This window comes from Syzygium oleosum, unplaced genomic scaffold (genome assembly GCF_021117445.2).
Source record: "Syzygium oleosum isolate NSW1041296 unplaced genomic scaffold, Sole_v2.1 Sole_v2.23, whole genome shotgun sequence".
NCBI classification, from domain to species: domain Eukaryota; kingdom Viridiplantae; phylum Streptophyta; class Magnoliopsida; order Myrtales; family Myrtaceae; genus Syzygium; species Syzygium oleosum.
In genome coordinates, this window is record NW_026607507.1 from 519,995 (window position 1) to 547,866 (window position 27,872).

The window sequence follows — 27,872 nt, forward strand, 5'->3', positions numbered from 1 at the left end:
ACCCCGTCTTCCACAACCTCTATTGGACCTGTTATGTTTGGACGCCCTTATGTCGGGCTTTTTGTTTAAGAATTCTTAAGTTTAAATAATATCGAGGTTTCTTACGGCAAAAAAAAAAAACTCTAGTTTAATCTGTCTAGTCCTAGAAGAAGTGAGGACGAGGAAGGCATTCAAGATCTGGAGCGGACCGAGAACTGTCCATACATTGCCTGTGGGAACTGTCAAAGTGGTCCAGTGATTGGTTTAAGGCTTCCCTTAGTCTGGTCCGGTCCATTTGAACCCAGCACTCTGTTTTCTTTTGCCATGTTCATGCATCTGGGTCTGGTCTGGCTGAACTCTAGCGTTCCTATCAAGCCCTAAACACCTCACACGGCTCGGGATAAAAGACCATACCTTAGCGTAAAAAACTTGGGGGGGAACAAAAATTTGTACCGTCTATAGATCATGCAATAACTTCTCAAAACCAGGGCGGTCGGAAGGCGTTCGAAGTTCAATGTTCAAGTAAGAGTGCTTTGTCGCGTGCTGAGTGTCGTCATTGACACGCTGTGCGAGATTGTAATGAGATAGCGCCGATCAGATCAACATGTAGGACTTGAGGAGGAGAGAGTTACTATTGGATTTCGGCATTTCACACTATACCACAAGTAATGGTGCGATGCATAACGTGGTTGCAGATAGGGAATTGATAAAAGCAAAGTTTTCAAATACATAGCTCGTGTATTCTTTGTACACGATCTATATCTATCACCGTTGATTTGGATGACTGGTCAATTTTTCAAACTATAACTGTCCGGATCGTTTAGAAAAAAAATAGAGTACCCAAGTCGAGCAAGATATAAAGGCTCCTGGTGAAAAGTATATATGACTATGCTCAAAATAATAACTACACAGGATTGCTTTGTGTAAGATCAGGACTAGTCTCAGTATCATCAATTCTATACTAATTCAAATAAAAGAATGGATCAATTACATGTATATAGCTACTCATTTGGACAAAACATTACAAAGTTGCAGGTATAAATATTTCGTCTCCTTTGTGCAATTATTCTATTTTTCTTTGCACACTCCTATAAAAATGTGTAATCTTCCATGTGCTCTGTACATTGCATTATACAGTTTTAAGTAATGGCCAGCAAAGGTGGTCGGCATCTGGAGTTATCCAAGGAATGCCGAAATCCCGCAGAAAAAATGCCAGCGAATCCACGGACCATTTTCACAACTCATCTTCGAGGAAAATGTTGAAGATGAAGTCGCGGAAGCGCCTCGAGTATTGCCTAGGATCGACCGCTGATATCGAAGTCGGATCATACTGGATGGACTTGTACGCGTGCTCGAGCTTCTTGCTGATGTCGTAGTCCTGGAGAATGTCGATGATGCCAAAGAACATCACCACCTCGTAGAATTCTCCGGTAGGTTCGCCAATGAGCTGAAACTCGGAACCGCCTCTTCTAATCGATCTCTCGACGCGAGCTGGCATGTTCACACCCAACCTGATACTAGCCCACCTGCAATTAATCTCTCGGAATGTGTCACGTGATTGAAAGAGAGAGAGTGAACATGATCATTTTATAGGACTAAACTCAACAAGATCCTTGTTCTTGACGTTTGGATGACATTGTTGCTATGCTTTACGAAATTTAGATCCAAACCTGGTTGGATCAAGAAGAAGCTGGTCTACATCAGCTCGAGAGAGACGAGGAGCGCCTTCATCTTCCTGGTCACCTGCAATATGAAACGAACCCGAAAAGTTAAGCTAAGCTCCTATTGCTTACTTAGAAATTGCACGATTCAACACTCAATGATTAGAAAATAACAGACTAAATGGGCGAAAAATTATAACCGGTTGGAGTACGAGCTCCGGACGGGATTAGATACCCCGCCACTGATGTCTCCCTGAAGTAAAGACCAACCAAAAGGCTATAGTCCATGATTCTCTCTTGCTCAAGAAACTCACAGTCCCTATCAATTTGCCTGTTGATAATAGGAACAGTGCTATTATATACCATCAAGACCAAAAGGGCAATGGGTTCAGCGAGAAAGATCGATGAACAAGATTGGAGATCCCTTTCCTATCTGTTGTGGATAACAAGGATGAGCATGCCATCAGTTACCTGCAGAACTCCTGAAACCACGGCTTCTGAAGGCGAAACAAAAAATTCAGATCGAGATCCTTAAGGATAGTGTTCCCGTCAATTTCCGACTCGGGCTTGTCAGTAGTGCGGCCGAGGGATGAGCCTTTGAGATCGAAGCGCCTATGGATGGTGTACTCAGAACAAAAGAGATTGCCCATAATGATGAACCTCACCTAATTCACCAAACCATGACTTCAGTCGCAAATCTTGCCTATGTGTGCTTGATGTTTGTGCATTTACTTTCTTTTATTACAAGATCTAGCTGTTGCTTCATGAAAAAAGTTTCCAATGATTAGGCTAATCATACTAAGAACAGTTGCCTAATTAGCTCGATAGGATCTTGGCTTCATTTGCAATCAAAAATAAAATTGCCTTCATGTCAAAGAACTGGTAATCATATGTAAAGGCATTTTCTACCTTCCTCTGAATAGGTCCAGTTAACTTCACACAATGCAGACCATAGAATTTCGTCACCAGAGTATTCTCAAAGGCTCGGAAATGATTATAATAAGCCGAAAGCATCCTCAGAAGCACCTGAATCAATTGAAATCAGCAAGAAGGACGAACATAGTATCTTTTTCTACTCGACAACCGACAGAAGATGCAGAACTCACTTTCACTTCTGCCTTTTTTATTGTCTTAATCATGTATCGGTCGTCATTTGTCAGATAGAAAAAGCTGCCACTCTTGCCAGGAGACGAGAGTTCTCGGAGGGCGTCATTCCCGCAGATTGACAACATGTAATCGGCCGGATCCACCTTGAACAACTTCCTCAGGGTCCTAAAAATCACGTGCTACAGTCAATAGTGATAAAATTTGTACAGAAAACCACGACATACTGTCTCATGCTTCATTTTTTTCCTGAATGGTATTTGCCATTAAAGCATTTGAATTTGAAACTCTTTCTTCCAACAGCATATCGGAATCCACTGGTACAATTTAGGCTTACAAAGCAATAACAATAGTTCGACGTGTCAAATTTGACAAATCTTTTTCATAACTGAACCGAGGGCTGACCTGAAAACTAAAGGGCAGTAGTCCTTCCATTTGAAGTCGCAAGATTGGTGCGGGGGCGTGTATTTGCTTCCTTCCGGAGGAAACCTCGTCCATACCTTTTGCTTGGGATCGAAGGCTGATGCCTTGAGATCGAGAGATACAGGCGGAGGGGCTCTTCCAACTGAATGCCTGCAACATGAAAAATGATATGCCCATCAGATAACATTTGCACGTACATATGAAAATGTTGTTTGAGCTTGTCTAACTGCCAATGCTCAATGAATTTAGATGTCCAATTATAACCGAATCTGGAAGCAAAATCACTTGATGCGAAAACTCAAGTTCATCCCTTTCAGGTAAGACATTTGATAAGGTTCATTCGCATACCGTACCTATGAGACTTTGCAGATAAGTTGGCTCTGCAGGTCAATAAGGTGATATTTTTTAGTTCTACACTAGAGTTCATGTACATCATCCAGACATGACTGAAAATGGAACTACAGAGTGATCCTAGACGCCAATACAGACTGCATGAGACGAAATCGCAAGAGGAAATTAGGCAAAATTAAATCATGAAGAACAGATCCGGTGGCAGAAAAGTTTCGAAGTTGATTTATACCTTATCCCGAGCTGCAGATTGAGCATTAACTCGTAGTTCTTGTGCCCTTTGTAGATTGTCTCCCCTTGCTTCTTCCCTGTTCTAGGCAGCCTCAATTGCCCTAGGAACCCCTCTAGGTTCGCCTTCTCAATATCCAGCCCCAAGAGATCCACCTCCACGTCCCTCCCCAACTCCTCGAACGTGCCACTGCCGTCCCCATTGCCGCCCTCCAGCATTTCCATCCGGTCGATCGTCCTCTCCACGCCAACACTGACTCGCCCATCAGCTGACACCTGTCTCGGCCGGGTGTCCCCCTTGGACGACCTCCACACCGTTAGCTTCTTCTGTGAGGGCAGGATTGAGACCTTCTCTCCGGAGCAGATCTCGTGCCCTGACAGCCCGTCATACACCTGCTGCGGGCTCCACTCGAGCTTATCCCCCTCGGCGGGCGGCGACCCGCCCGCTGGGTAGTAGCTCCCGCTCCGCTCCTCCAGGTCTTTGCTCCAATTCCCCAAGTAAAAACTGCCATCAGGCCACATGAAAGTCCCATTCCCTTTGGGCAATCCATCTTCCCACAAACCTTCATATCTATTCCCATCGGACCAAGCAAAAGTGCCCTTCCCACAGATCACACCATTCTTGAACTCACCCACATAGCAATCCCCATTGGCCCACTGATACCTTCCACTCCCTTCCTGCAACCCCCTCCTCCAATCGCCTTCGTAGCAGTCACCATTTGTGAAGCTCCTGACCCCGTGTCCGTGCTTCAGGTTCATGACCCACTGGCCACGGTAGACATCGCCGCTCGGGCCAGTGTATGTGCCCTTCCCGTCCATGTACCCGCCCTTGAACTCGCCCTCATAGATTGCCCCAGAAGGCCAGCTGAACCTACCCTTCCCCATCTTCTTTCCCCGGTGCCACTGGCCTACGTACATGCAGCCGTCCGTCCACAGGTACTTGCCGTACCCATGTGGGAAGTTGTCTTGCCATTGCCCCGTGTAGCAATCCCCGTTCAGGACGAACTGCTCTGCATGGTAGATCTCACCGCCACCTGGAGAGGCATCAAGGCTTTTGTTGTTGTTGTTGATGTTGTTGTTATGGTTCTTGTTGTCATCGTGATCGCCATCCTCGTCTTCGTCGTCGGCATGGGCCACGGACATGGTCCCGAAGATGCTGTTGGCGCGCTTCTTCGCGGCCTGCGTCTTGCGTAGGGTCGCCTCCCACGCCTTCATCACCGTGTTGCTGTGTTCTTTGCTCATCTCTTATAATCAAAAACAAAAACAGATCCCTGCTCTATCTATTCTTCCTGCTTTCTTACGTCCGTTCTCGCGAATTCTTCAATCCGATGCATTGTTTGATGCGATCCAAATGCACGTGAAGATCTATATTCTCTTTCTCTCTTCGTGTGTTTGCCTGACAAAGATTTGGAGTCTGTTGAAGGTTTTTTTCCTGTTTTCCTCGTTTGATCTTCTCTTTCTTGTTATCTATCCATGTATTTGTCCGAACGGAGCGAAAAGAGCGATTGAACCAAGGATCGGTTGTTTCATGTCTCTCGGGCAAGAAAATAACTCAACGAACACCCTCCAACGTTCCTGTCTTTTCCTTTCTTTTTATTTTAGCTGAGCATTTTCTTGTTCTCTCGTTTTCTCTTAACCGAAATTGTTGGAGCGCAAGAACTTTGCATTCAACTTTCATGTGCCAGTTGGTGGTTTAGTTATCATCATCATCATCTCTAATTACATATTAGAACAATAGATTATCTTATCCTTGGCCCTACCGTATTTGTAAATTGATTTTTCGTTCTCGTATGGCAGGATAATCTGTGCACCAGATTACCAAAATCACAAAATACATAATTCGTATTAAAGAAGAGAATAGGATCCACGATGCTTTCAAGCTATGAGTAAATCTTGGACTTACGTTGGATAGCTGGAACTTGGAAGCATCTCTATGTTTGACCTCAGAAAGATCGAAACATTCGACTATAGTATATTTGATTGTGCAGACGGATAAAGGAAGTTTAAGATTCTTTCAAAAGGGCTTACAATGGAGATTATATTATGTATGTTGGTGCTCAAGCCAAATTGATGTACTCTTATAGGTGCGTAATTATATCGCGTCGGTGATGATGACGTGATGTACAAAACCGACGTGAAACACTCACACCCTTGTCTTGAGAGGTGAATTAGCTTTTCATGCAAATTAGGTGGAAGGGGCGTTGGCATGTCATTTGATTGTAATACGCAAATCATCACAAGAAGCTAACGCAATCATTAAGAAAAAAAATCAATTGTGAATCATGAAACTTCAATACTCAAACATGCAATTTTCAAATAACGAATATGAAATTACTTTATCTTAAGTTTTATTTAAAGAAACGAGATTCACGAGGCTTGATATTAATAGGACATATGACTTTTGATTCATTTGATTTAGGAGACTCGAAATACCAATCTGAAAATGGCGTTCATGGTGCTATAAAATAGCCAAATGGGAAAACCCGGAAGTCATTTTTTACCTCAAACTCCTTTGTTTTGACATTTTTCAACTTTTCTTTTTTAGAAAAAAATTTGTGACCCCTACGACTGACCCGGTCGAATTTGGGCCCCAAACGTCGGACCGGTTTCCGGGCTTCTGGCCATTTTCATTTTTTTCTCTACATGCCTACTATAACAAGTGAATTTGAATCATCACACCAGCACCAGGCTTGATATATTGACATTTCAACCAAAAGGCAAGAGCAGATAATCCTCCTTATCCGTATATGAAGGGAAAACAGCACATACTAGAGAAAGTCCTTATGTAAATGGTGTATGTTTGAGTCAGTTCATATCTTGTTGAACTTGGCTAGGAGAAAGACCGTGGCGGAGGTGATTCCGGGGATGAAGATCTCATTGGGAATCGCATTCGGCGCAACTCTTTGCTTCATGAAGAGCGCCGTCACCGGGATGCCGAAGAGGTAGAAGAGGATGTCCTTGGCTCCGATGCCAGTGAATCCCGTGTCCACGATCACCTCTTGCAGGATCTTCTGGAACTCTTCCTTGGTCAACGATTTCCCTTTCCCTTGATGGTGAGTCTGCAATTTTGATGACATGAGCCAAATATAATTCTCTTATCAGGGACATTAATAAGTAAAATGGACATATACAACCTTTTTCACGATAATACCAAGGAAAATTATTACATGATTTGATAATAATCAAGGAGTTTGCAAAGCTGGATACTGATTCGTTTACCTGATAAGCATGCTGGAGAGTGGAGAGCTTCGGCACGCGAAATTGCGTGTTCCCCAGCTTCTTATTGATTTCTCTGTCCCAAAGAGAGATCGACCATCAAGGGCATGAACGCAATACATTGTTTGGAAATAGTTCAAAGATATCGAATTTGAGAATCAAGACATCGAAACTCACTCCACGGTCTCGCAAACAACGCGGTAAAAATCCGCCAAGCTCATGTCCTCCACAGCGCTCTCTTTGACATGGCTTTCGTAAAATTTCTCGACGATCGGCTCGATCTCTTTCACCGCCTTCTCTCCATTTCCCACAAGTGCGTTGCCCATCTTGCTCTTGCTTCGTGAGGCCTCCGCGACGGATTTTGAAGGAGATTTTCAGGGTGTCTTGCTAGAGAACCGCGGAGAGGGGCATTGACAAAGGCTTGCATGGTGGGCATAGTATAATGCATTGCTTTAGGTTGCCAACTTTTTGTGTCCGGAATATAGATGGGCACGAAAAATTGTAAGTCCGACAAAAGTAAAAGTTTTTGGTTGGTTTTAAGGAAGGAATCGATTTATGCGATCGAAACCAAGTGATCGCAAAGAAGCCTATTCCTCCGTCTCTTCAACCTTTTTCACAACCCCAGTTGGGCTCCAATAATAAGTTTCTTCACTGGTCCTTGTTTGCTGTGAAAATGGCAAGAAGCTTTTGTCAAGGGAAAAGAACAAAAAGGAAGATGAAATGATAAAGAGACGAGGGAGAAAGTGTTCTTGGGAAAATCATCAAAAAAGTCTTATGCCTATTATACGCATGTCGATTCAGTTATAAACATTTTGATGATTTATTAAAGTAATCATTCCGGCCAATTTTGATCGAAAATCGCTATTGTGGACGCCTACCATACTATTTGGCATGACCGGCGGAGGCAAATATTATCCACATTAACGCCAGCTGCATCACGTACAACGATCGACACTGACGTGGACAATTTTTGCAATCTTTTTTTATTTTTTTATTTTTTTATTTTTTTCTTATTTCCCTTCATCGGTCTGCAGCTTGGTGTTGGCTAAGATTCCCTCACCCAGGCCCTCCTCGACCCACAGTAAAAAAAAAGGAAAGAAAAAATGAAAAAAAAAAGAAAGAAAATTAGAAAAATTATCTTAAAAATTGCAAAAAATTTCTACGTTAGCATCGACCACGTCATGTAGGACGTCCAACATTCATGTCAGCGCTTAGGACTAAATTGACTAAATTGAAAGGTTTATGACTAAATCAACATCTGTATAATAGGTTTAGAACTTTTTGGCCCCATGATTATTTAATGATTGTTTAATCTCTGAAACGAGCTTAGACTCAAAGATGAAAAAGAAAATTCATGAAATTCATATCACCATTTTTTCAAGAATATTTTTGTCAATTCACTTAAAACGACATGTTCAGTAGGGGTGAGCATTGGTCCAGGTTGAACCCAGCCGGTCCTAGTCCAATTCCTAGGGCGATTAGGTCAGTCATTGGTCCTAGAACCCCTGAACCCTACACTATGTAGGTTGTTCCTCGGTCCTAGGAGTTTACGGTTGATCCAATCCAAACCAACCCTGTATATATTATATATAATATAATATCTATTAGAAAGTAGAAAGAAACCCTACTCTAAACCCTAGTGCCTCCCCCTATGTTCTCTTCTTTCTTATGCAAATTAGAAAGTAGAAAGAAACCTAGCCCTAACTGGACCAAAAAAAAAAAAGAAACCCTCTTCGCTCTCCTTGGCTTCTCACCTCGCTCGTCATGCGAGCGCAGCTCAGCTGGACAAACATACTTTGTTAATAATTAATTATGTGTGTTGTTCATTTTGTTTTTAGGTATTTGGAAGTTGAAGCAATCATTTAAGAATGAACAAGATATAAAGCTGTATAATTCATGATTTATATTACGTATTTTGAACTTATTATGGTTTAATTGTATTTCACGCGTTCGTTTCATGGTTTGTTACTTTTAGCAAGTGTGAAATTTATGTTGTTACCTTATCTAATATTTATGTTTGATATCTACTAGTATTCATAGTTTGGTTGCTCAATGTCGCATTGTTGATGATATATAATTTGAAATAGTATGTTTGTCCTTTCAATGAATACAAAAAATGAAAAAAAAAATCGGTTGGTCCGGGTTGATCCTAGAACCGGATCGGACCTATAGGGTCGATTCGGTCCTCAATCCCAGGCTAACAAGGTCGATCTTCGATCCCAAAAATTGAGGACTTCTTAATCAAGTACAGATCCATAAAAAAAAGAGAAAAAAAAAGTAAATATTTGTATACTATGTTACATCTCTGGTCGATCTTTAAGACGGGCGGAGATATGACCAAGCCTTTATGCCCTCTAAATCCTTAGGTATAAACAATGCTACGGTGATGGGAGAAACATCCCCCTTCTATATAACAAAGATAATTGTCTTATTTCAGTATCATGTCCGAAACGTACAAATCCCTAAAGAAGGTAATAAAAATGTCTTTAATATAGGAGTTGAAGATTAATAAAACAGCATCGCGCTAAAATTTTCACCACAAAAGAAGCTAATGATTATCGACCGAAATTGAAGTAATACTTCGTGTGGTCATCCCATCGATCGCCCCTTCCTACCCTTTCACTTATAAAAAAAAATCATCGTGCGAAATTTCTGAAAAAAAGAAAAGGAAGGGGAAATGGGGAAAATTATTGTGTAGAATCTGGAATCATGTGGAATTTGGATGTTCTTTTCCTTCCTTTTTTGTCTTTTCTTGTGTACGGATAACGCCAGCCACGCGTGGGGGCAACATTTCGTCAGGAAGCTGTGTGACGTCGCGCTCTTGGCGAAAGTTGTGGGCTAGAACGCATAGCAAACTAGTGTTGTGTGGGGGAATGAGGCGAGGCTCTCACATGTTCCTTTTTGTCGTCGTTCGGCCTCGTCACATTCACGGGGGCGGCTCGCCCTTTAATTATTGAGAACCAGACAATCATCAGCATCATTGTTGTGTCTCCCCACCCCAGAGTTCTCTCGCATGAAACGTGCGGGACGCCGACAGGCCCAACGACAGCCCGAACCGCTTCCCTCCCGCGCGTGAACGCTCGATGAGTCCCTTAGCCCACTTCGGTTTTTCTCGTTCGTACTTTTAAGTGAGAGGTAATTTGGACGGCCATTTTCATCTTTTCGTTTCAACATCGGTTTACAATTTGCATGTCTTAATGAAAACCATGAACCTAAAGAGATCAATCTACTCTCAGATTCATCCAAATCCTAAAGCATTCTCTCTCTCTCTCTCTCTCTCTCTCTCTCGGGATGCCACCACCGACCACGACCAACAATGCATCACCACCACTTTCAACTGACGTCAAGTCGCCACCAACCCCGATTGAGCCCTCTATGCATCTCTCTCTCTCTCTCTCTCTCTCTCTAAACTATGCTCTCTATGTCTCCCTCTTCTCAATCATGGCCGCCATGGAACGAATTTGGGCTTTTTTGAAATAAAATGAAAATAAAAAAATTGGGCCGGTCTGAGTGGGTAGTTCCATCCATAAAACCAGGAACTGGATCGAAAACACCAGGTCCAATTTTATTGAATCAAGAACTGGACCAGCGCCCCCAGAAATTGCTCAGAATTGGTCGGTTCAATTTGGGTAATTCCCAATCCGGGCGGTTCCTATTGCTCACCCCTATATTTTTTTTATTGTGAGTGGATTTGAAATAGTGAGAGGGACAAAACTGAAAGAAAAGCGACACATTCTTAAATAAGGGATGCTAATTATATGTTTTGAAAATTGAAGGCATGAATTAATTGAAGGTTACAATGCGAGTTTTTTTCTTTTAATATAATTAAATCTCATCAATGAATGATGATTATAGGAGTATGTCCTCAAAAGGTTTTTGTGTGAGATAGTAACTAACCAAGTTTCTTACTTTGTGGGATTTCGTCACATGTCAAGTTTTCTACCTTTTCTTCATCATGTACCGGAGAGTAGTTGGGGTGAAGAAAATGAAAATATCGATCTCTCTTTTTATACAAAAAAGAGAGTAAAAAGAAAAACTATTTCGATATTGGTAAAAGAAGTTGCTTCGGAACGCTTATTAAGTAATAAGATAAGAAAGTATCGCAATTTCAATGCATTGACTATTCTCGTGATTCGTAATATACATAATCCCTACTTTGAACATTAAATATTTTCTCATTAAACATGCTTAGTAGGGGTTTCGAAAAGCGTACGAATTAGAAAAGTAAAAAGGATTTTAATGCCCTTTATATTTAGAAGATGATCAACATGCTTGTTTGCATTAAATGCAGATTAATCAAATCTTTTGACCAAAAATAAAAAAGAAGAATAATCAAATCTCCTTTGTGCAGAAACCAGGGCGCGTGCAGAAACAGCACGAATGGCGCGCGCGTGGCAATCCTTTCCCCCGACCGAAGCCCGACATGACGTCAGCAAAAAATACACTCGTGCCACGTCAGCTCTTCCCTCCAAAACACAGTTCCCCGACACGAACACCTTCCCCTGACTGACTGACACACTGGTTATGCAATTCTCAATCTCAATCTTCGGCGCCTTCCATTCTGGCAACTCGTCCACCTCGTCATTCCCCTCTCTTCGGTGCTTCCGTTTCTCCTTCTTCTTTCTTCTTTTTCTGTCTGTTGCGGAGTCGAGTGCACCTCTTGCTCTGCTATTATGGCGGGGGAGGAGGAGAAGCGGCAGGGAGAGGCCGAGTTCTTCCTGGAGCACGACGACGTCGACGACAGCGAGAATGGAGATCTCGAGGTGAGCAAGACCGGAGGAAGTAGCAGCGACGAAGAGGGAGAAGAGGACGCGGCGCAGGGTGGCGTCCCAGGCTGGAGCGGTTCGCTGGTCCACTCCGTCCCTCAAGTGTGGCCGCAGAGCTATAGGTGACGTTTGCTTACGGTTTTACAGATATTAGTTTTCTATATTTCCCCGATCAATCGGTCCACGGCGACGCCGCGGTATGGCAAAAAGTTGCCATCCTGGATTCTCGTTGCTTGTTTGGTTTTCGGATGGTGTGTTCATTAGCGAAGGAGGTTCTGTCGATGAATCCTGGTTTTGGCCTTTCTTGGCTTTCGGCAGCGATGCCGGATTTATCCGAGAAGCGGGTGTGTTGAGTTTGCGAATCGTAAACGTGTGATCTTTTACACAATGAGCATGTGGTGCTGCTAGTTGATTTTGTGTCGTTCAACAGAGTGTCGATCATCAGAAATGTTTGAGGCGTTGCTTTTGCTGATCCTTGGAAATGTACTCAGTGGCAGGATAGAGTTTGTGCTTCCTGCTTGTTTTTTTCTTTAGGAATTTCCTCGTTTCCCGCCAGGATAAGGCCTATCAAGATTGTAGGGGCATTTTGGTTCGTGCAGAAAGTAGTTTGCCAAAACTCGAAGTCGACATTGATGCTGCGAGTCTACATGTTTTTCCCGCCTGGATGTTTATTGCAATGCTGATTCATAGATGAAGAAGATTTCGTCAAAGATTCAGTTAGAAAATTCGAGAGATATGAAATTTGATATTTGATTCGCTTGATTCAAAGGAGCATAAGGCACGGACGTGTGAAGTGTCGAGTTTGAGCCTGTAAAGGAAACCCGATCCAATTTGAATAGATTTCTTAATTTGAGTGATTTTTTTAGTTTTAGTGGGTTTTTGGGTTTCCAATTGGGTTTGGTTTCTGCGCATCAGAGATTGGCCTTAACAATCAATTATGCGGCGTGCTCGTGAGTTACGTCCCGAAGAAAATGCAAGTGTCTTGAAGCCAGTAGATTTGTGAATTTCTTCGTGATATTGAGAGATTGTTCTGCGATCAAGTGTATTTGTCTGTTATATAGTATGCGTAATAGTTGTGCGAAGCAAAATATTTTATTCTAGTGTGGTACCGCATTTTGGCGTCAGCATTTCTCGAGTCTACTATAACCTTTCTTTCTACGCTGAACAAGTAACATTTTATGCTAAAACAGTAATGGTAGAGCTCAAATGTTGTACTCAACAATTTGCATTGCCGAATTTTTTTTCTTTGCAGTTTTGAAGTGCTAACCTTGTTATTTTTATCCTTGTTACCGCTCTCTACCCTTTGTTGCAGGGAGACTACAGATTCGTATACCATCTCGATCTCGCCAAACTTTGGATTTCTCGGTCGCTCACCAAATATAAGATATTCAAGCTATGACAGTGATTTCACCAAGAGTAACATAGACGCAGGTTCAAGATCTCCTTTACTGACTGAAGAGAGTAAACATCCAAGGGAGGAAGATGTGATATCAAGAGCACAATCATCATATTCAGCTAAGTCCTCATTTCACCGACAGATTACGGGAGAATTGCCTATCAGTCATGGATGTAGCTTCACCCAGACTGTTTTCAATGGTCCGTTGCACTAGTGGCCACGTGACATCTTCAAGTGATAGTTCAATATATTTACTTTCCCATTAGCGCTCATGTATCAATAGCCGTTTGGCAGGAATTAACCCCTTTTGTTTACCTGATGTTTTATGATGCCTTGATTCCAAAATAGGGATCAATGTACTGGCTGGAGTGGGGCTTCTATCTACACCTTACACAATAAAAGAAGGTGGATGGGCAAGTCTCGCGATTTTAGTTCTTTTCGCCATCATATGCTGTTACACTGCCTCTCTCATGAGAGACTGCTTTGAAAGCAAAGAAGGCATCGTTACATACCCAGATCTAGGACAAGCTGCCTTTGGGAGATATGGGCGCCTTTTCGTCTCTGTGAGTTTATGATTTCATCTTGTAATAATGCCTGATTATTAATTGGTTTGTGGGGTAGATTGTCATTTATGGAGAGTAAAAGAAAGGTTCATTGCTCGGCAATGGATTTCCTTTAGTCTAATAGTTGTCTTTCTTGCTTCATGTTGCAGATCATTTTGTACACCGAATTATATGTAAGTTCCGACTAGAAGCATTGCTTTTACTTTTGCAGTCATAATGCAGCCTGTTCACTATCTTAGCTCTTGTCTGCAGACATATTGTGTGGAGTTTATTATTTTGGAAGGGGATAACCTCACCAGACTATTTCCTGGAGTATCATTTGATTGGGCTGGTTTTCAGCTGGATTCTTTGCATCTTTTTGGAATTTTAACTGCTCTCGTTGTACTACCTACAGTTTGGTTGAGGGATCTACGAGTAATATCATACCTCTCAGGCGAGCATTTCCTTGATTTAGTAACATTTATAATTCTTTTAGTATCTAAACTGCAACTTGTGAATTTCATCTGCGTTGGCATTGCATCCTTGCAGCTGGAGGAGTAATTGCTACAGCTTTGATAGGTATTTGCGTGGTGATAATTGGTACTACAGAGGGTACTGGATTTCACCAAACAAGTCCCATAGTGAATTGGAGTGGCATTCCATTTGCCATTGGTGTGTATGGATTTTGCTACTCTGGACATTCTGTTTTTCCAAACATTTATCAGTCAATGGCTGATAAAACAAAATTCAACAAGGCATTGATTGTGTGGTATGGACTTTCTTCTGGTACATGCTTAACATACTTTGCTTAATTTCTTTTATATCCTAAAAGTTTTCTTGTATATGCAGCTTCATCTTGTGTGTCTTAATATATGGCGGCGTTGCAGTCTTGGGATATCTCATGTTTGGTCAAAGTACATTATCCCAGATAACCTTAAATATGCCAGGACATTCCATTGCTTCCAAAGTCGCCATATGGACAACAGTGAGTAGGAGATTTTGTGCATTGTGCTGCAATGCTTCTATCCCTGGTCAAAATGAATACCTCTGTGGATTCTAAGCGCCCCTTCCTTTTTTCTGTGGCAGGTCATCAATCCGTTCACTAAATATCCTTTTTGCGTTGCATTTTTGAGTCGCGACAATTAAACTGATGAATTCTTTTTTTTCCTTTTATCATTGCTGTTTATAACGTACTTTGTATCCTGAACATTGGATAAATATGTGCTGTTGATGAACCCATTGGCACGGAGCATAGAAGAGTTGCTGCCTGCAGGAATCTCGGACAGTTTTTTGTGTTATATTCTGCTTAGAACAACCCTGGTCATCTCCTCAGTTTGTGTTGCTTTCCTTCTTCCTTTCTTTGGTAAATATTTTAAGTTCCTTTTCACAGAAACAGTTCATCCTCATCATTACTGTCGAAATATCCTTCAGTTATACGAAACCAACGTAAGACTATGGAGGTAGCTGGCGGATTGGCATGCATTGGATTTAAGTTAATATATATTTGGAGTGTGTCGCTTCCAATCTTCAATTCTGAACAGGATAAAAGAAAAAAAGCTGTGGCTTAGCTCAGCGGTAGTTCCCCCTCACATTTGTGAAGTCCTATTTTGAAAACTAGAAATTGTTCTCTCTCTCTCTTTTCTTGGTTAGTGACCCTTAGCTTGCGTGCTGCCAAAGGTGATTTAGATAAATTAAACATAAAGGACTACCGGAATTTTTACTCTTTGAGGCTATTGGAAAACTTGAGCTGCAAGAATCTTTCATTCAATATTGATACTTCCAACACTAGGGAGACTTAAAATAGTTTTTCCTTTTCCTCATTAACATGTAACAAAGGTAATTGTGCTTTAATTGTATAAAAACAGATGGATTCTCTGTTACGAAACATTCCATTCCTCAGTATTATGTTCCATGGTAATTCCTTCTATTCTAGGTTGAGATATTCATCACATCTATATTGAAGTGCCACACTTGACATAGTTTATTGCAGTTTTTTTTTTATGAGAAACCCACATTGAGACACTAATGGATGCTCGATGTTAGGAACTTTCTTGAACACATTCTACAAGTGAATCCGCACATACTGATGAGGGATGCTTGTCTTTAGAATTTCAGAAGAGCATACTGCACAAAGAGTAAATAATGTAGTTAAACTTTGCATCAGCACAAACCTCACATTACGGAAGATCTACGGCATTGCTCCAACTTTTACCGTTTGCTTACCCATGGTTCCCAGCTACATCTAGTATTTCACACAAGTACTTGACATTTATGTGGTGCTGTCAGTATAACTTTTTCTGGTTTGATGCAGGTCTTGTAATGGCTTTAATTGGTTCCCTCCTAAGTGTTCTTGTGGTAGGGATATTACCTCATTAACTTGAATTTGGATTTATATCTTTCTTCTGTATAGCCTTGCTGTGTCTGATGTCGTTTCCAGAGTTATCCATTTGCGTCCATTCATGTTCGGAATATTGATAAATGGACCATTTGTTTTCTTCACGAGGTCAAAACCAGGACTTGTGCTTCATTTTATTAAAGATTTTCATCGACTCTGAACCTCTTCCTATCTCATTCACATCTTCCATCAGATAGACCTCATCTTTACTACTGTCTGCATATGAGCATATAGGCACTATTTGGCACACTTCTGTCCCTTCTTTTCTTTTTAGTCCACACTTCCATGTCTATTATGGGACTAAGTTTTTCTGCAGTAATTGTTCAAGGATTCCGTAGTTGAATCATACAAGCACGTCTCTCAATTTTGGCTAGAGACTACATACATTTTCTTATATATTTTGAGAACTTAGAAGCAATTTGAACACCAACAAAATAAGATCTAGTAAAATTCATGGTTAATTTTCGGTTAGAAACAAACAAAGCTAATCAATTTAGCTTAGCAGATCCTCAAATTCTTCTTGGTAAAATTGTGCCATTGTGCCATTGTGTTGATATTCTATCAGTTTCAACTGCTTGATATTTGAGGATGGGACTTGTTTACGTGCTGTTAATTCATAGTATTGACAACGATCTTCCTTAAGGAGTATAAGCAATAGCTTGACATTATCAAGGCTTTGTTATTGTCTGTTGGAATCTCCACCTCACCTGTTGTTCAGGAATACAAGTTTTGCACTCCCGATTTTTCTGAACCACGTAAAATTTTATCTTTGATTCAGGCAGTAATTATGCCAGCTTTGTGCTTTCTGAGGATTATGGGGAACAAAGCAACAAAAATGCAGGTACTTCAGACTTGATCTCGGGTAAAACTTTCATTGGCAGAAGTGAATTCAACTTGAAGGAGAGAAGCAAAAGTAAGAGGCTTATAGAAATGTGGCATAACATAAGATAGGCGGTGGGGCACTAACAGTTTTGATCATGCTTGCTCTTACTATTCCCCTTTTGGGGCCATAAAGTAGGAAAACAGAACTTTTCTGGAGAAGATGGGACTTTCAATGGTTAGTTTTAGTACTCTGAATCCAGAAATTAACTTGGTGAGCACTAATCTGCGGGAGGTCTTCTCGGCAGTGGCTTTGATGTTCTTTTCGCTAACAAAGCAGAATAACGCGGCATCCGTCTTATTTCATAAATTCTAGACACTAAGATCCTATTGGCGTAGTACCCTTCTGTCCAATGCTCCAATTGCTGATACATTTCTTGTCGCTTGACATGTTCAGGTTATTCTGAGCGCTGCAATCGCGGTCGTGGGCATCGCCAGTGCCACGCTGGGGACGTATTCTTCCATTTCCCAGATTGCAAGGAGTTACTGAACAGGAGATTCAGCCACTCAATGTATAATAGAGCTTTAGGCAATCATCAGTCCAGTTCTATACATTACAAGCTTCATGGAACTTCAGCACCAGATCAATGTGATCGTCAACTATTTTTACAGTGTTAATTGCTCAGTTGATATTTAAAAAAGAACAGGAGTAAATGCTGTCCTTGCTGCTTTGTGTGTGTTAGTAATGCTGATTAGCATCGCTCTTCGAGGGCCCCTTGCCCCTTGCCAGCCTGGCCCCCATTGACCCGGTCAATATTGTTCGGAAATCGCTAACATAGACGACGGCCGCTTACGTGACATGACCGGCGGAGGCAAATATTATTCACGTTAGCGCTAGCTGCGTCACGTAGGACGATCGACGCTGACGTGAATAATTTTTGCAATGTTTTTTTCCTTTTTTTATTTTTTTCTTATTTCCCTTTGTCAATCCGCGGCCTTGGCGTTGGCTGAGACACCCTCACCCAAGCCCTCCCCTACCCATAGTAAAAAAAAAGAAAAGAAAAAATGGAAAAAAGAAAAAAATTATCTTAAAAATTGAAAAAAAAATTTACGTCAGCATCGGCCACGTCATGTAGGACGCCCGGCGTCCATGTTAACGATTTCCGATCAAAATTGGCCGAAATACCTACATTGGCAAATCGTCAAAAGATTTAGGACTAAATTTGATCAAATTGAAAGGTTTATGACTAAATCAACATTTGTACAATAGGTCTAGAACTTTTTTGGTGATTATCCCCATGATTATTTAAAGATTGTTTAATCTCTGAAACGTGGTGAGACCCAAAGATGAAAAAGAGAATTTGTGAAATTCTTACCATCATTTTTTTCAATAATATTTTTGTCAGTTCGCTTAAAACAACGTGTTCAATAGAGGTGAGCATTAGTCCAGAGTTGACCCTGGACCAATGCTCACTGTGTAGGTTATTCCTCGATCCTGAGAGTTTAGAGTTGGTCCAATCCGGACCAACCATGTATATATTATATATAACATATATAAAATATATATTAAAAAGTGGAAAAAAACCCTACTCTAAACCCTAGCACCTCTGCCTATGTTCTCTTTTTTTTTTATGCAAATTAGAAAGTAGAAAGAAACCTAGCCCTAATTTGACCAAAAAAATAAATAGAAACCCTCTTAGCTCACTTTAGCCTCTCGCCTCTATTCACTCACCTCGCCGCTCGCCTCACGAGCACAGTTCAGCTAGACAAACATACTTTGTTAATAATTAATTGTGTGTGATGTTTGTTTTGTTTTCAGGTATTTGGAAGTTGAAGCGATCATTTAAGAATGAACAAGATATGAAGTTGAATAATTCATTATTTATATTACGTATTTTGAACTTATTATGGTTTAATTGTATTTCACGTGTTCGTGTTCGTTTTCGTGGTTTGTTGCTTTTAGCAGGTGTGAAATTTATGTTGTTACCTTATTTAATATTTATGTTCGATATGTACTGGTATTCATAGTGTTGTTACTCAATGTCACATTGTTGATGAATATATAATTTGAAATAGTATGTTTGTCCTTTCAATGAATACAAAAAATGAAACAAAAATAATTGGCTGGTCCCTAGTTGACCCTAGAACTGGACCAGACCCATAGGATCGGTCCGGCCCTCGGTCCCAAGTTAACAGGGTCGGTCCTCGATCTCAAAAATTGAGGACTAGTACTGTGCAGATTGATCCTTGAGTTAGGTGCTAGACCGAACCAACCTGGACTATGCTCACCACTAGTGTTCAAAGTCAAAGAGGGTGAGGAAACACCTCCTCTTATATAACAAGATATGCCGTATCCTGAAACGACGAATTCTACTGGAGCAAAAAATGCACGCTAAATTGTCACCATAAAAAAAGCATATGATCATCGACCAAAATAAAAATGCACTTACTTTGTGTGGTCAGCCCATCTATGGCCCCCTTCCTACCCCTTTCACTTATAAATTTCTGAAAAAACAGAAAAGAAGGGGGAAATGGGGAAAATTATTGTGTAGAATCTGGAATCATGCGGAATCTGGATGTTCTTTTTCTTCCTCTTTTTTATTTTTATTTTTTTGTGTGCGGATAACGCCGGCCACGCGTGGGGGCAACATTTCGTCAGGAAGCTGTGTGAAGTCGCGCTCTTGGCGAAAGTTGTGGGCTAGAACGCATAGCAAAGTAGTGTTGTGTGGGGGAATGGGGCGAGGCCCTCACATGTTCCTTTTTGTCGTCGTTCGGCCTCGTCACATTCACGGGGGCGGCTCGCCCTTTAATTATTGAGAACCAGACAATCATCAGCATCATTGTCTCTCCCCTCCCCAGAGTTCTCTCGCAAGAAACGTGCGGGACGCCGACAGGCCCAACGACAGCCCGAAGCGCTACCCTCCCGCGCGTGAACGCTCGATGAGTCCCTTAGCCCACTTCGGTTTTTCTTGTTCGTACTTTTAAGTGAGAGGTGATTTCGACGGCCATTTTCACTTTTTCGTTTCAATATCAATTTACATGTAGAGTTTTGAAAACACACAATTTGCATGTCTGAATGAAAATCATGAACTTAAAGAGATCAATCTACTCTTAGATTCATCCAAATCCTAAATCATTCTCTCTTATCCCTCTTACTCTCTTACCCTGCTCTCTCTCTCTCTCTCTCTCTCTCTCTCTCTCTCTCTCTCTCTCTCTCTCTCTCTCTCTCTCTCTCTCTCTCTCTCTCTCTCTCTACCGATCACGACCAATAATGCGTCGCCGCCACTTTCAACTGACGTCATGCCGCCACCAACCCCGGTCGAGCCCTCTCTACGTCTCTCTCTCTCTCTCTCTCTCTCTCTCTCTCTCTCTCTCTCTCTCTCTCTCTCTCTCTCTCTTCTCAATCTATGCATCCAGACCGGTTAAGCTCTCTGTGTCTCCCTCTTCTCAGTCATGGCCGCCATTAGGGGTGAGCGGTTCCAGATTCCTCACAGGTTCCACCTGGAACCTGAAACCTACCCTCGGGTACAGGTTCCTCATTTTTTGGAACCTAGAACCTGCCCGTTGAAACCTGGAACCTACCCTGTTACAGGTTCCAGGGTCTGTTCCAGGTTCCAACAGGTTCTTATTTTTTTTTATTTTTTTTTAGTTGATCAAAACGAAAATGAACATTCATAAAAAAGAAGACAAAAGACTAGTTATTGAAAAGTCACATTTTTTCTTAAAAGAAAGGGGATAGAACGATAAATAGCAATTGTTGGGATGCAATACATATGACTTTAAATTCCAAGGTAAGATGCCACATTTTTCTCAACAATCCATATCTAAAAAAAAGACCGGCTGTCAAATCTTTTCAAACTAGGCACCTTTCTCCCAAAAACGGCTCCAAGTCCTACTTCATTTCAATAGCATTCACATCTGATCTCACCTTTCTTCCATACATGCTGCAAAAGCACAAAAGCAGAAGACCAAAAGCTTCTTCGGTATCCCTTCCGGCATTAAATTTCTTCCTCCTTTAAACAACCACAAGGTCAAAGGCACGCACAAATAATTGGCAGAATCACAAATAACACGACATTAGCTGCTCCTTCAAAGACAACCAAAGTATTAAGACAATCCATATCATTTATTGGTAAAATAAAATAAGTATTAGAAAGCCTACCACATATATTCATTCCGCTTCAACTGGTAAACTCTATTTACCGATGATAATCTCCTCATTCAGACAATCCATATCTAAAAACAAGAAAGATTAAATAAAATATTCACTTATTAGATATATAAAAGGAATTACAATATATAAAGATATAAACATCATTTACCCATCTCAAATTTTTCTGCATTTTCGATGCATTCTTCAACATCAATCGGCACACGAACGGCTCTCAACCAATCTTGAGTGCAAATCAAAGCTTCCACTACTTTGGGAGTCAAAAAACTTCGAAAGCCGTCAAGCACACGACCCGATGTACTAAAAGTCGACTCCGAAGCAACAGTAGTTACAGGAATAGACAAAACATCCCGAGCCATCAAAGATAGGATTTTATATTTTGAGCCACTAGTCTTCCACCATCAAAAGGTCAAGATCAAGAATATTTTCATTTTTTTCTTCAAGATATTGATCAAGCTCAGATTTGTTGTCATTGCACACTTGTTGGTTCGAGTGCATAAAGGTTCTTCGCCAAGCTTGGGCATCATACTTCTTGATCTTGTTACCTTCACTACCACCGGCATCGGCATTGGAACCACTACTACTAGCACTCAAACTTTGGGCACCAAAATTTCGATCACTTGAAGCAAGAGAAGATTGTTCATAAAATTCATATAAACGCTCCAATGCGTCATTCACCTTATAATGCATCTCATTAACTGTCAATTCATCATTATAAATTTGTCCATACAAGAAATTCACATAACTCAACTTGGCTTTAGGATCCAACACAACCGCAATCAACACCAACATATTCACTTTATCCAAACTCCCATAGTATTTGTCAAATTTCTTTTTCATTTTCATACCCATAGCTTGAAGCTTAGGATCCGAAGCATCCGCCGCATCTTTCAAATATTTATACAAAAGAGCTATCCCTTCAAAATAATCATTTGAGGTAACATATGAACTCCCCGACATCCGATTGGTGGCATCATAGAATATTTTTAGAAATTCCGAAAGAATAATGGCATTTTCCCAATCATCATCTTTAGGAAGATCATGGTTAAGCTCACCGGCAAAAGCTGAATCGTTTTCTTCCATCCTTTCAAAAACTTTTCTAAATTTTATGGCGGTGTCTAACATGAGGTAAGTGGAGTTCCATCTAGTGGCGACATCAAGAATAACTGAACCCTTGTAAGTAATCTTTTCAACCTCAATGCAAGATTTAAATGTGTTGGCTCTCATGGGAGAACTCCTCACATACCTAACCACGTTTCATATACGTGCAATAGATTCCCATACCGTAGTCAAGCCATCTCTAACAATCAAGTTTAATATATGAGCAGTGCACCTCATATGTAACACACTACCATCTAAAATCAACAACTTTTCTCTTGAAAGTTTTTCCTTCAAATAACCAATTGCAACGTCATTCAAACTAGCATTATCCACGGTGATTGTGGATACCTTCTTTTCTATTCCCCACTCGTTGATGCATTTCTCCACCATTCTCCCAATCTCGCTACCCTTGTGATTAGGCATCACCACAAAATTGATGATTCTTTTATGCAACTTCCAATTTTCATCAATAAAATGTGCAGTGAGACACAAATAATTCAGGTTTTGAATGGAACTCCATGTATCGGTCGTGAGTGCGATCCTAGAATTTATCTTACCAAAGTAAGTCTTCAAACAAGTTCTTTCACAAAAATACAGCTTCATACAATCTTTAGCCACTGTAAAACGTGACAAATGTTTAAAGAGAGGTTGTAACTCAGTGACAAACTCGCGAAATCCAACACGCTCAACCAAGGAAAAGGGTAGTTCATCAACTATGATGAAATGACGTTCTTGATTAAATGACCATGTCGATAAGACACTACCAGTACTAGAACCTTCTCCTGCCTTGCCAGCAAGTCTACATTACGCGGTGCAAAGAATTTCTGCCTCTTATCAACATTGCAAGGAAACTTCTTACATGTTTTCAAGTGCTTCCTCATTGCAGAAGTACCATGAGCAATATTGTACTTTAACTCAAACCCACAATGAATGCACTTCACCTTATATGTTTTTCCATCCCCATCTTTGATTCTTGCAAAATGATTCCAGCAATCGGATGTATATTTCTTATTAAAAGGAGGACGACGAGAATCAAGTACCTTCTTTGTCGCACTCGTGATAGGGGATGGCTCTTCTTCATTTTCAATGCCCGACAATTCAAATTCTGTGATCGGAGTCATCTCCTTACATCCCTCAACCTCCATTGACATGTTATCTTGAATTCTTGATAGTTGATATGTCAATCAAACAACACTGGCCAAGCAAACAACACGAGAACAGATTAGCCAAGAGCACTTGAACAATCAATCAAACGACACGAGAACAGAACAAGACAGTAGAAAAGAAAATGCAATGGAATGACAGAAATGCTGAGGAAGCACAATGGAATGAGCACATGCTGTTCTCTCTTTTTGAATAGCATACAGTAAATGATATTCTAGCTATCCCCCTCTTAACAACACCGGCGAAAGACAAGATAGTCTGGACACGCAACTAGGAATTTATCTTCCTAATTTTAAGTATAGATGTTTTTCTTAACCGTAAATGTTTTTCCATTGAATAACCATTTTCAATAACCAAACACGTGAAAATCCGAAAAACTAATACGAGGAAAGCTCTTTCAGTGAAACAAACAAACCTTAGTTTGTTTTACCATGCATTCCATGTAAAAAACAAGATACTTCTAGGTCAACAAGCACCTACATGTTGTGGCAGCAAAATCATGAAGCTAAAGAAGTCGAAAAGCTTTTAGAGTTCATTTCATGGAAAACGGATGAGAAATTTGAGACAGATTATTCAGATTTTTTACTGGCAACTGCTCTATCAATAAGAATACCTTCACAACAAAAATGTTGCAAGAAGAAACCTCCTCTAAATACTTTTTTTGCACACAATCAAGGTATAGAACATCTGAAAAGCCTTTGGCTTTTGCAGCAGACTATGCCTTCAGAACCTACAAGACAGAATCAGAGAAAAAACATCATCATTCAAGTTCACATACTAATAAATAAATGTACCTACAAACACTCACGCCTTGCTATATTGACAAAACATGGCCCAAGAGACATTTAGGAATGGCTACCCCTAAATGATAACAGACAAAAAAGAAAATGAAAAGGAAAAATGAGAGCGCATTCTCAATTATACTTCAGAGAGACAATGGATGTAAGAAGCAATGAAGTCGATCTCAACAGACATGAACACAGAAGAAGATGAAACAGAAGTAAAAGTTGATGCCAATGGGTATAAGAAAATTGTCAATTTTTAGTTTGTTTTTAATTTTCGTAAAACATGTATCATTGATACAAAATAATATTCTCTCTAGAAAACATAGTTTGCTTGTTTGCATTGCAAATGAAAACAATGCAAACAATACATTCTAGTTTCAATTTTGAATATAGTTTCTCTTGTTTTGATTTGGAAGCTGTTCTCTGCCAAACACATTTTCTAGGCAGTTTTTGCTCTCCCATGGAAATTGAAAATAGAAAATTCATGAACCAAAGAAGGCCTTAGACTCTCACTGTCCAAGAAGTATAAATAAACCATCACTCAGATGTTTCACATAGTTTTACTTTAAACTTTGACTTTAGAAAATTTAGCGGGAGAGAAGAAATAACTTTCATAAGTGGAAGTTCCCCTCTAGATGCTCTCAAAATTGGAATCCTTAAACGGACCACAGGACAACAACTTGATTCGACTATTTAATCAAGAGAAAAATATGCGAGAATATTTTACTTGCATGCAATCCTTCGCTGTAGCAAGCAATCGCCATGAAGAAGTAAACACCATAGAGTAAAGAAAACCTGAAGATGATATATGAGTGCAGATATGCACGTCTACTACCTGTCTAGAGGCTATAATCAAATGCAAGCAATCTAAATCAAGGAAAAAGACTTGCTTGCCCACCGCAGCATAGTTTCCAATAGTCTTGACACCTCCAGTACCACCAGGAGTAGCTCGATCCAGTACCCACACCAAGATTTGATTGCTTACCTAATCCGAACTACAACCGAACAATATCGAAGGACAGCCAAAATGGAAAAGGAAAAATCTAAATCAAACATACAATTCCATTCCATACAATACAATCAAACACCCCCCCTCGAAAAAAAGAAGAAGAAGAAAACCTATCATTCACAATAAAGGTGCATCGCCAAATCATCCCCAGATGATTCACTATGATCAAAGCAAGAAGAAAGCCGAAACCTTGTATAATATCTCCAGTCACACGCTCACGCAAAATAAAGAAGTGCACGGGGAACCGACGGCTCGTCAGCGAGAACAACACAAACACACGCCATAACTTATGGCGTGAATGGCGAGGGGTTGTTCAAAGACATTACGTACCAGAGCGATGGAGCTTCAGAGGAGGAAGACGGCGGCGAGCCCGAATAATCGGAGCAAATCCGCGTGGGGAGATCACAAGACCTGCGGCGAAGAAGGCGGAGCGAGGCGGAAGTGGGAGAGAACCGTGGAAGCAGAAGCGGGAGCGAGGGCGAGGCGGAAGCGGAAGCGGGAGCGAGGAGCGAGGCAGAAGCGGAAGCGGGAGGGAGCTTTGGAGGGACGATGATGGAGGATCGGGTGTGATTCAGGAGGAGAAGGGAGCATTTGGGAATTAGGGTTTCTAAATACTAAGTTTATGTTTTTGGTTCCGGTTCCAGATTCCGGTTCCCGGTTCCGATCCGGTTCCGGTTCCAGGTTCCGGTTCCGGTTCCCGTTCCAGATTCCGGTTCTTAAAAATGGGAAACCGGGAATCGGACCATCTGTCCATGGAACCTGGAACCGAACCGGATCCACCGGGTCCGGTTCTACCCTGGAACCGCGCTCACCCCTAGCCGCCATGGAACGAATATGGGCTTTTTTGAAATAAAACAAAAAAAAAAATTGGTCCGGTCTAGATGGGTAGTTCCACCCCTAAAATCAGGAATCAAATCGAAAACACCTGTTCCAATTTATGGAACCAAGAATCGGACCGGCGCCCCAAAGAATCGCCCAAAACTGGCCAATTCGGTCTAGGCAATTCCCAAACCAGGCGGTTCCCATTGCTCACCTCTGGATTTTTTATTGTGAGTGGATTTGAAATGGTGTGAGGGATAAAACTAGAAGAAACGTGACACATTCTTAAATAGGGGATGCTAATTGTAAGTTTTGAAAATTGAAGGTCTGAATTGATATAAGGTTAAAATGCGAGTTTTTTTATTTATTTTTCTTTTAATAGAATTAAATCTCCTCAATGAATGCCGATTAGAGGAGTATGTCCTCAAAAGGTTTTTGTGTGAGATAGTAACTAAACAAGTTTCTTACTTTGTGGGATTTCTTCACATGTCAAGTCTTTTACCTTTTCTTCATCATGTATCGAGAGTAGTTGGAATGTAGAAAATGAAAATATCAATCTCTTTTTTTATACAAAAAAGAGAGTAAAAGGAAAAATTATTTCGATTTTGGTAAAAGAAGTTGCTTCGGAATGCTTACTAAGCAATAGGGGTGAGCATGGTCCGAGTGGGCGGTTCCCACCGTAGAACCGGGAACCGTCCATTAAGGACCGATTCTGAAAAATTGAAACTGAGAACCGCCCGTTGGTTCCATGAATCCATCCTAGAATCGGACGGCCGGTTCAATCCAGTTCCTAGGTAGGTCCATGGAACCGGTCCCACTAACCCAGGACGGAAACAGAAAGATGGAGACGAAGATGAAGACGGAGACAGAGATGGAGAGTCGGAGACGGTGGGGTGAGTATCGATCGAGAAGAGTGAGAGAGTGAGAGTGAGTGTGAGGCGAAAGCAAAAGAAGTTGTTTCTCGGCTCAATGTGAGGTTGTGAGCGTCGAGCGAATTAGATTTAGTTTAGGGATTTGAGATTTTTCTTTTTAAAAAAAAATTAAATAAATATATTATATTTATTATTATATTACCGGTCCGGTCCGGGTGGGCGGGCGGACGATTCCACATCTGGAATAGAGAACCGGATTGGTATCCACTGGTTCCCAAAAATTGAAACCGGGAATCAGACCGGTTCCCTTAAGAACCACCGGTTCCAGTCAGGTTCTAGGCTATCCCGAGCTGTTCAGGAGATTGCCGGTCCTTTTGCACACACCTACTAAGCAATAAGATAAGAAAATATTGCAATTTCAATGTATTGATTGTTCTCGTGATTCATAAATTGCACAATCCCTACTTTGAAAAATAAATATTTTCTCATTAAACATGCTTAGTAGGGGTTTCGAAAAGCGTACGGATTAGATAAGCAAAAAGGATTTTAATGCCCTTTATATTTAAAAGATCATCAACATGCTAGTTTGCATTAAATGCAGAATAATCAAATCTTTTGACCAAAAATAAAATAGAAGAATAATCAAATCTCCTTTGTGCAAAAACCGGGGCACGTGCAGAAACAGCACGAATGGCGCGCGCGTGGCAACCCTTTCCCCCGACCAAGCCCGACGTAACTTCAGCAAAAAATACACTCGTGCCACGTCAGCTCTTCCCACCAAAACACAATGCCTCGACACGAACACCTTCCCCTAACACATTGGTTATGCAATTCTCAATCTCAATCTTCGGTGCTTCCATTTTTGGCAACTCGTCCAACTTGTTACAAAATATGGCGTGGGGGGCAAGCTAATCGATCAAAATAGTCGAAAGTAAGGAAAGGAAATCGAATACCGTATTTACGTAGTTTGGTCCGAATATTAAAACCTACGTCCACAGAAAAAGTGGCACGGAATTCTACCATACAAACAAGCGATATAATTGAGATTACAATCACTCGAGCACTCAAACATAC

At 41.0% G+C, this 27,872-nt stretch overlaps 2 protein-coding genes and 1 pseudogene across 2 annotated transcripts; 1 reads left to right on the top strand and 2 right to left on the bottom strand.

Annotated features, from left to right (window-relative positions):
• Window positions 1-966: 966 nt before the first annotated feature.
• On the bottom strand, window positions 967-5,274 carry LOC115674605 (phosphatidylinositol 4-phosphate 5-kinase 4-like). Its single transcript, XM_030597044.2, has 8 exons — window positions 3,748-5,274; window positions 3,150-3,317; window positions 2,747-2,912; window positions 2,550-2,666; window positions 2,112-2,305; window positions 1,841-1,971; window positions 1,650-1,722; window positions 967-1,505 (listed from the first exon to the last, which is right to left on the bottom strand). The coding sequence occupies exons 1-8, from the start codon at window positions 4,983-4,985 to the stop codon at window positions 1,214-1,216; spliced, it is 2,379 nt and encodes a 792-aa protein (XP_030452904.1). The 5' UTR covers window positions 4,986-5,274; the 3' UTR covers window positions 967-1,213.
• Window positions 5,275-6,407: 1,133 nt separating this feature from the next.
• Window positions 6,408-7,372, bottom strand: LOC115674767 (uncharacterized). Its single transcript, XM_030597271.2, has 3 exons — window positions 7,137-7,372; window positions 6,963-7,035; window positions 6,408-6,802 (listed from the first exon to the last, which is right to left on the bottom strand). Exons 1-3 carry the CDS (start codon window positions 7,283-7,285, stop codon window positions 6,554-6,556), a joined length of 471 nt encoding a protein of 156 aa, XP_030453131.1. The 5' UTR covers window positions 7,286-7,372; the 3' UTR covers window positions 6,408-6,553.
• A 4,072-nt stretch (window positions 7,373-11,444) lies between these two features.
• LOC130141005 (amino acid transporter AVT1A-like) lies at window positions 11,445-17,651 on the top strand (annotated as a pseudogene).
• Window positions 17,652-27,872: the final 10,221 nt, after the last annotated feature.

Bases quoted from the DNA above. Each gene is read 5' to 3' on its own strand.
- LOC115674767 (XM_030597271.2), bottom strand. From the start codon at position 7,285: ATGGGCAACGCACTTGTGGGAAATGGAGAGAAGGCGGTGAAAGAGATC. The intron at 7,036-7,136 runs GTGAGTTTCGAT...TCTTTGGGACAG, and splicing joins GTTGTTTGCGAGACCGTGGA to AGAAATCAATAAGAAGCTGG. The intron at 6,803-6,962 runs GTAAACGAATCA...TCAAAATTGCAG, and splicing joins CTCTCCAGCATGCTTATCAG to ACTCACCATCAAGGGAAAGG.
- LOC115674605 (XM_030597044.2), bottom strand. From the start codon at position 4,985: ATGAGCAAAGAACACAGCAACACGGTGATGAAGGCGTGGGAGGCGACC. The intron at 3,318-3,747 runs GTATAAATCAAC...TTCATGTTGCAG, and splicing joins AATCTGCAGCTCGGGATAAG to GCATTCAGTTGGAAGAGCCC. The intron at 1,506-1,649 runs GTTTGGATCTAA...GATTAATTGCAG, and splicing joins CTTCTTCTTGATCCAACCAG to GTGGGCTAGTATCAGGTTGG.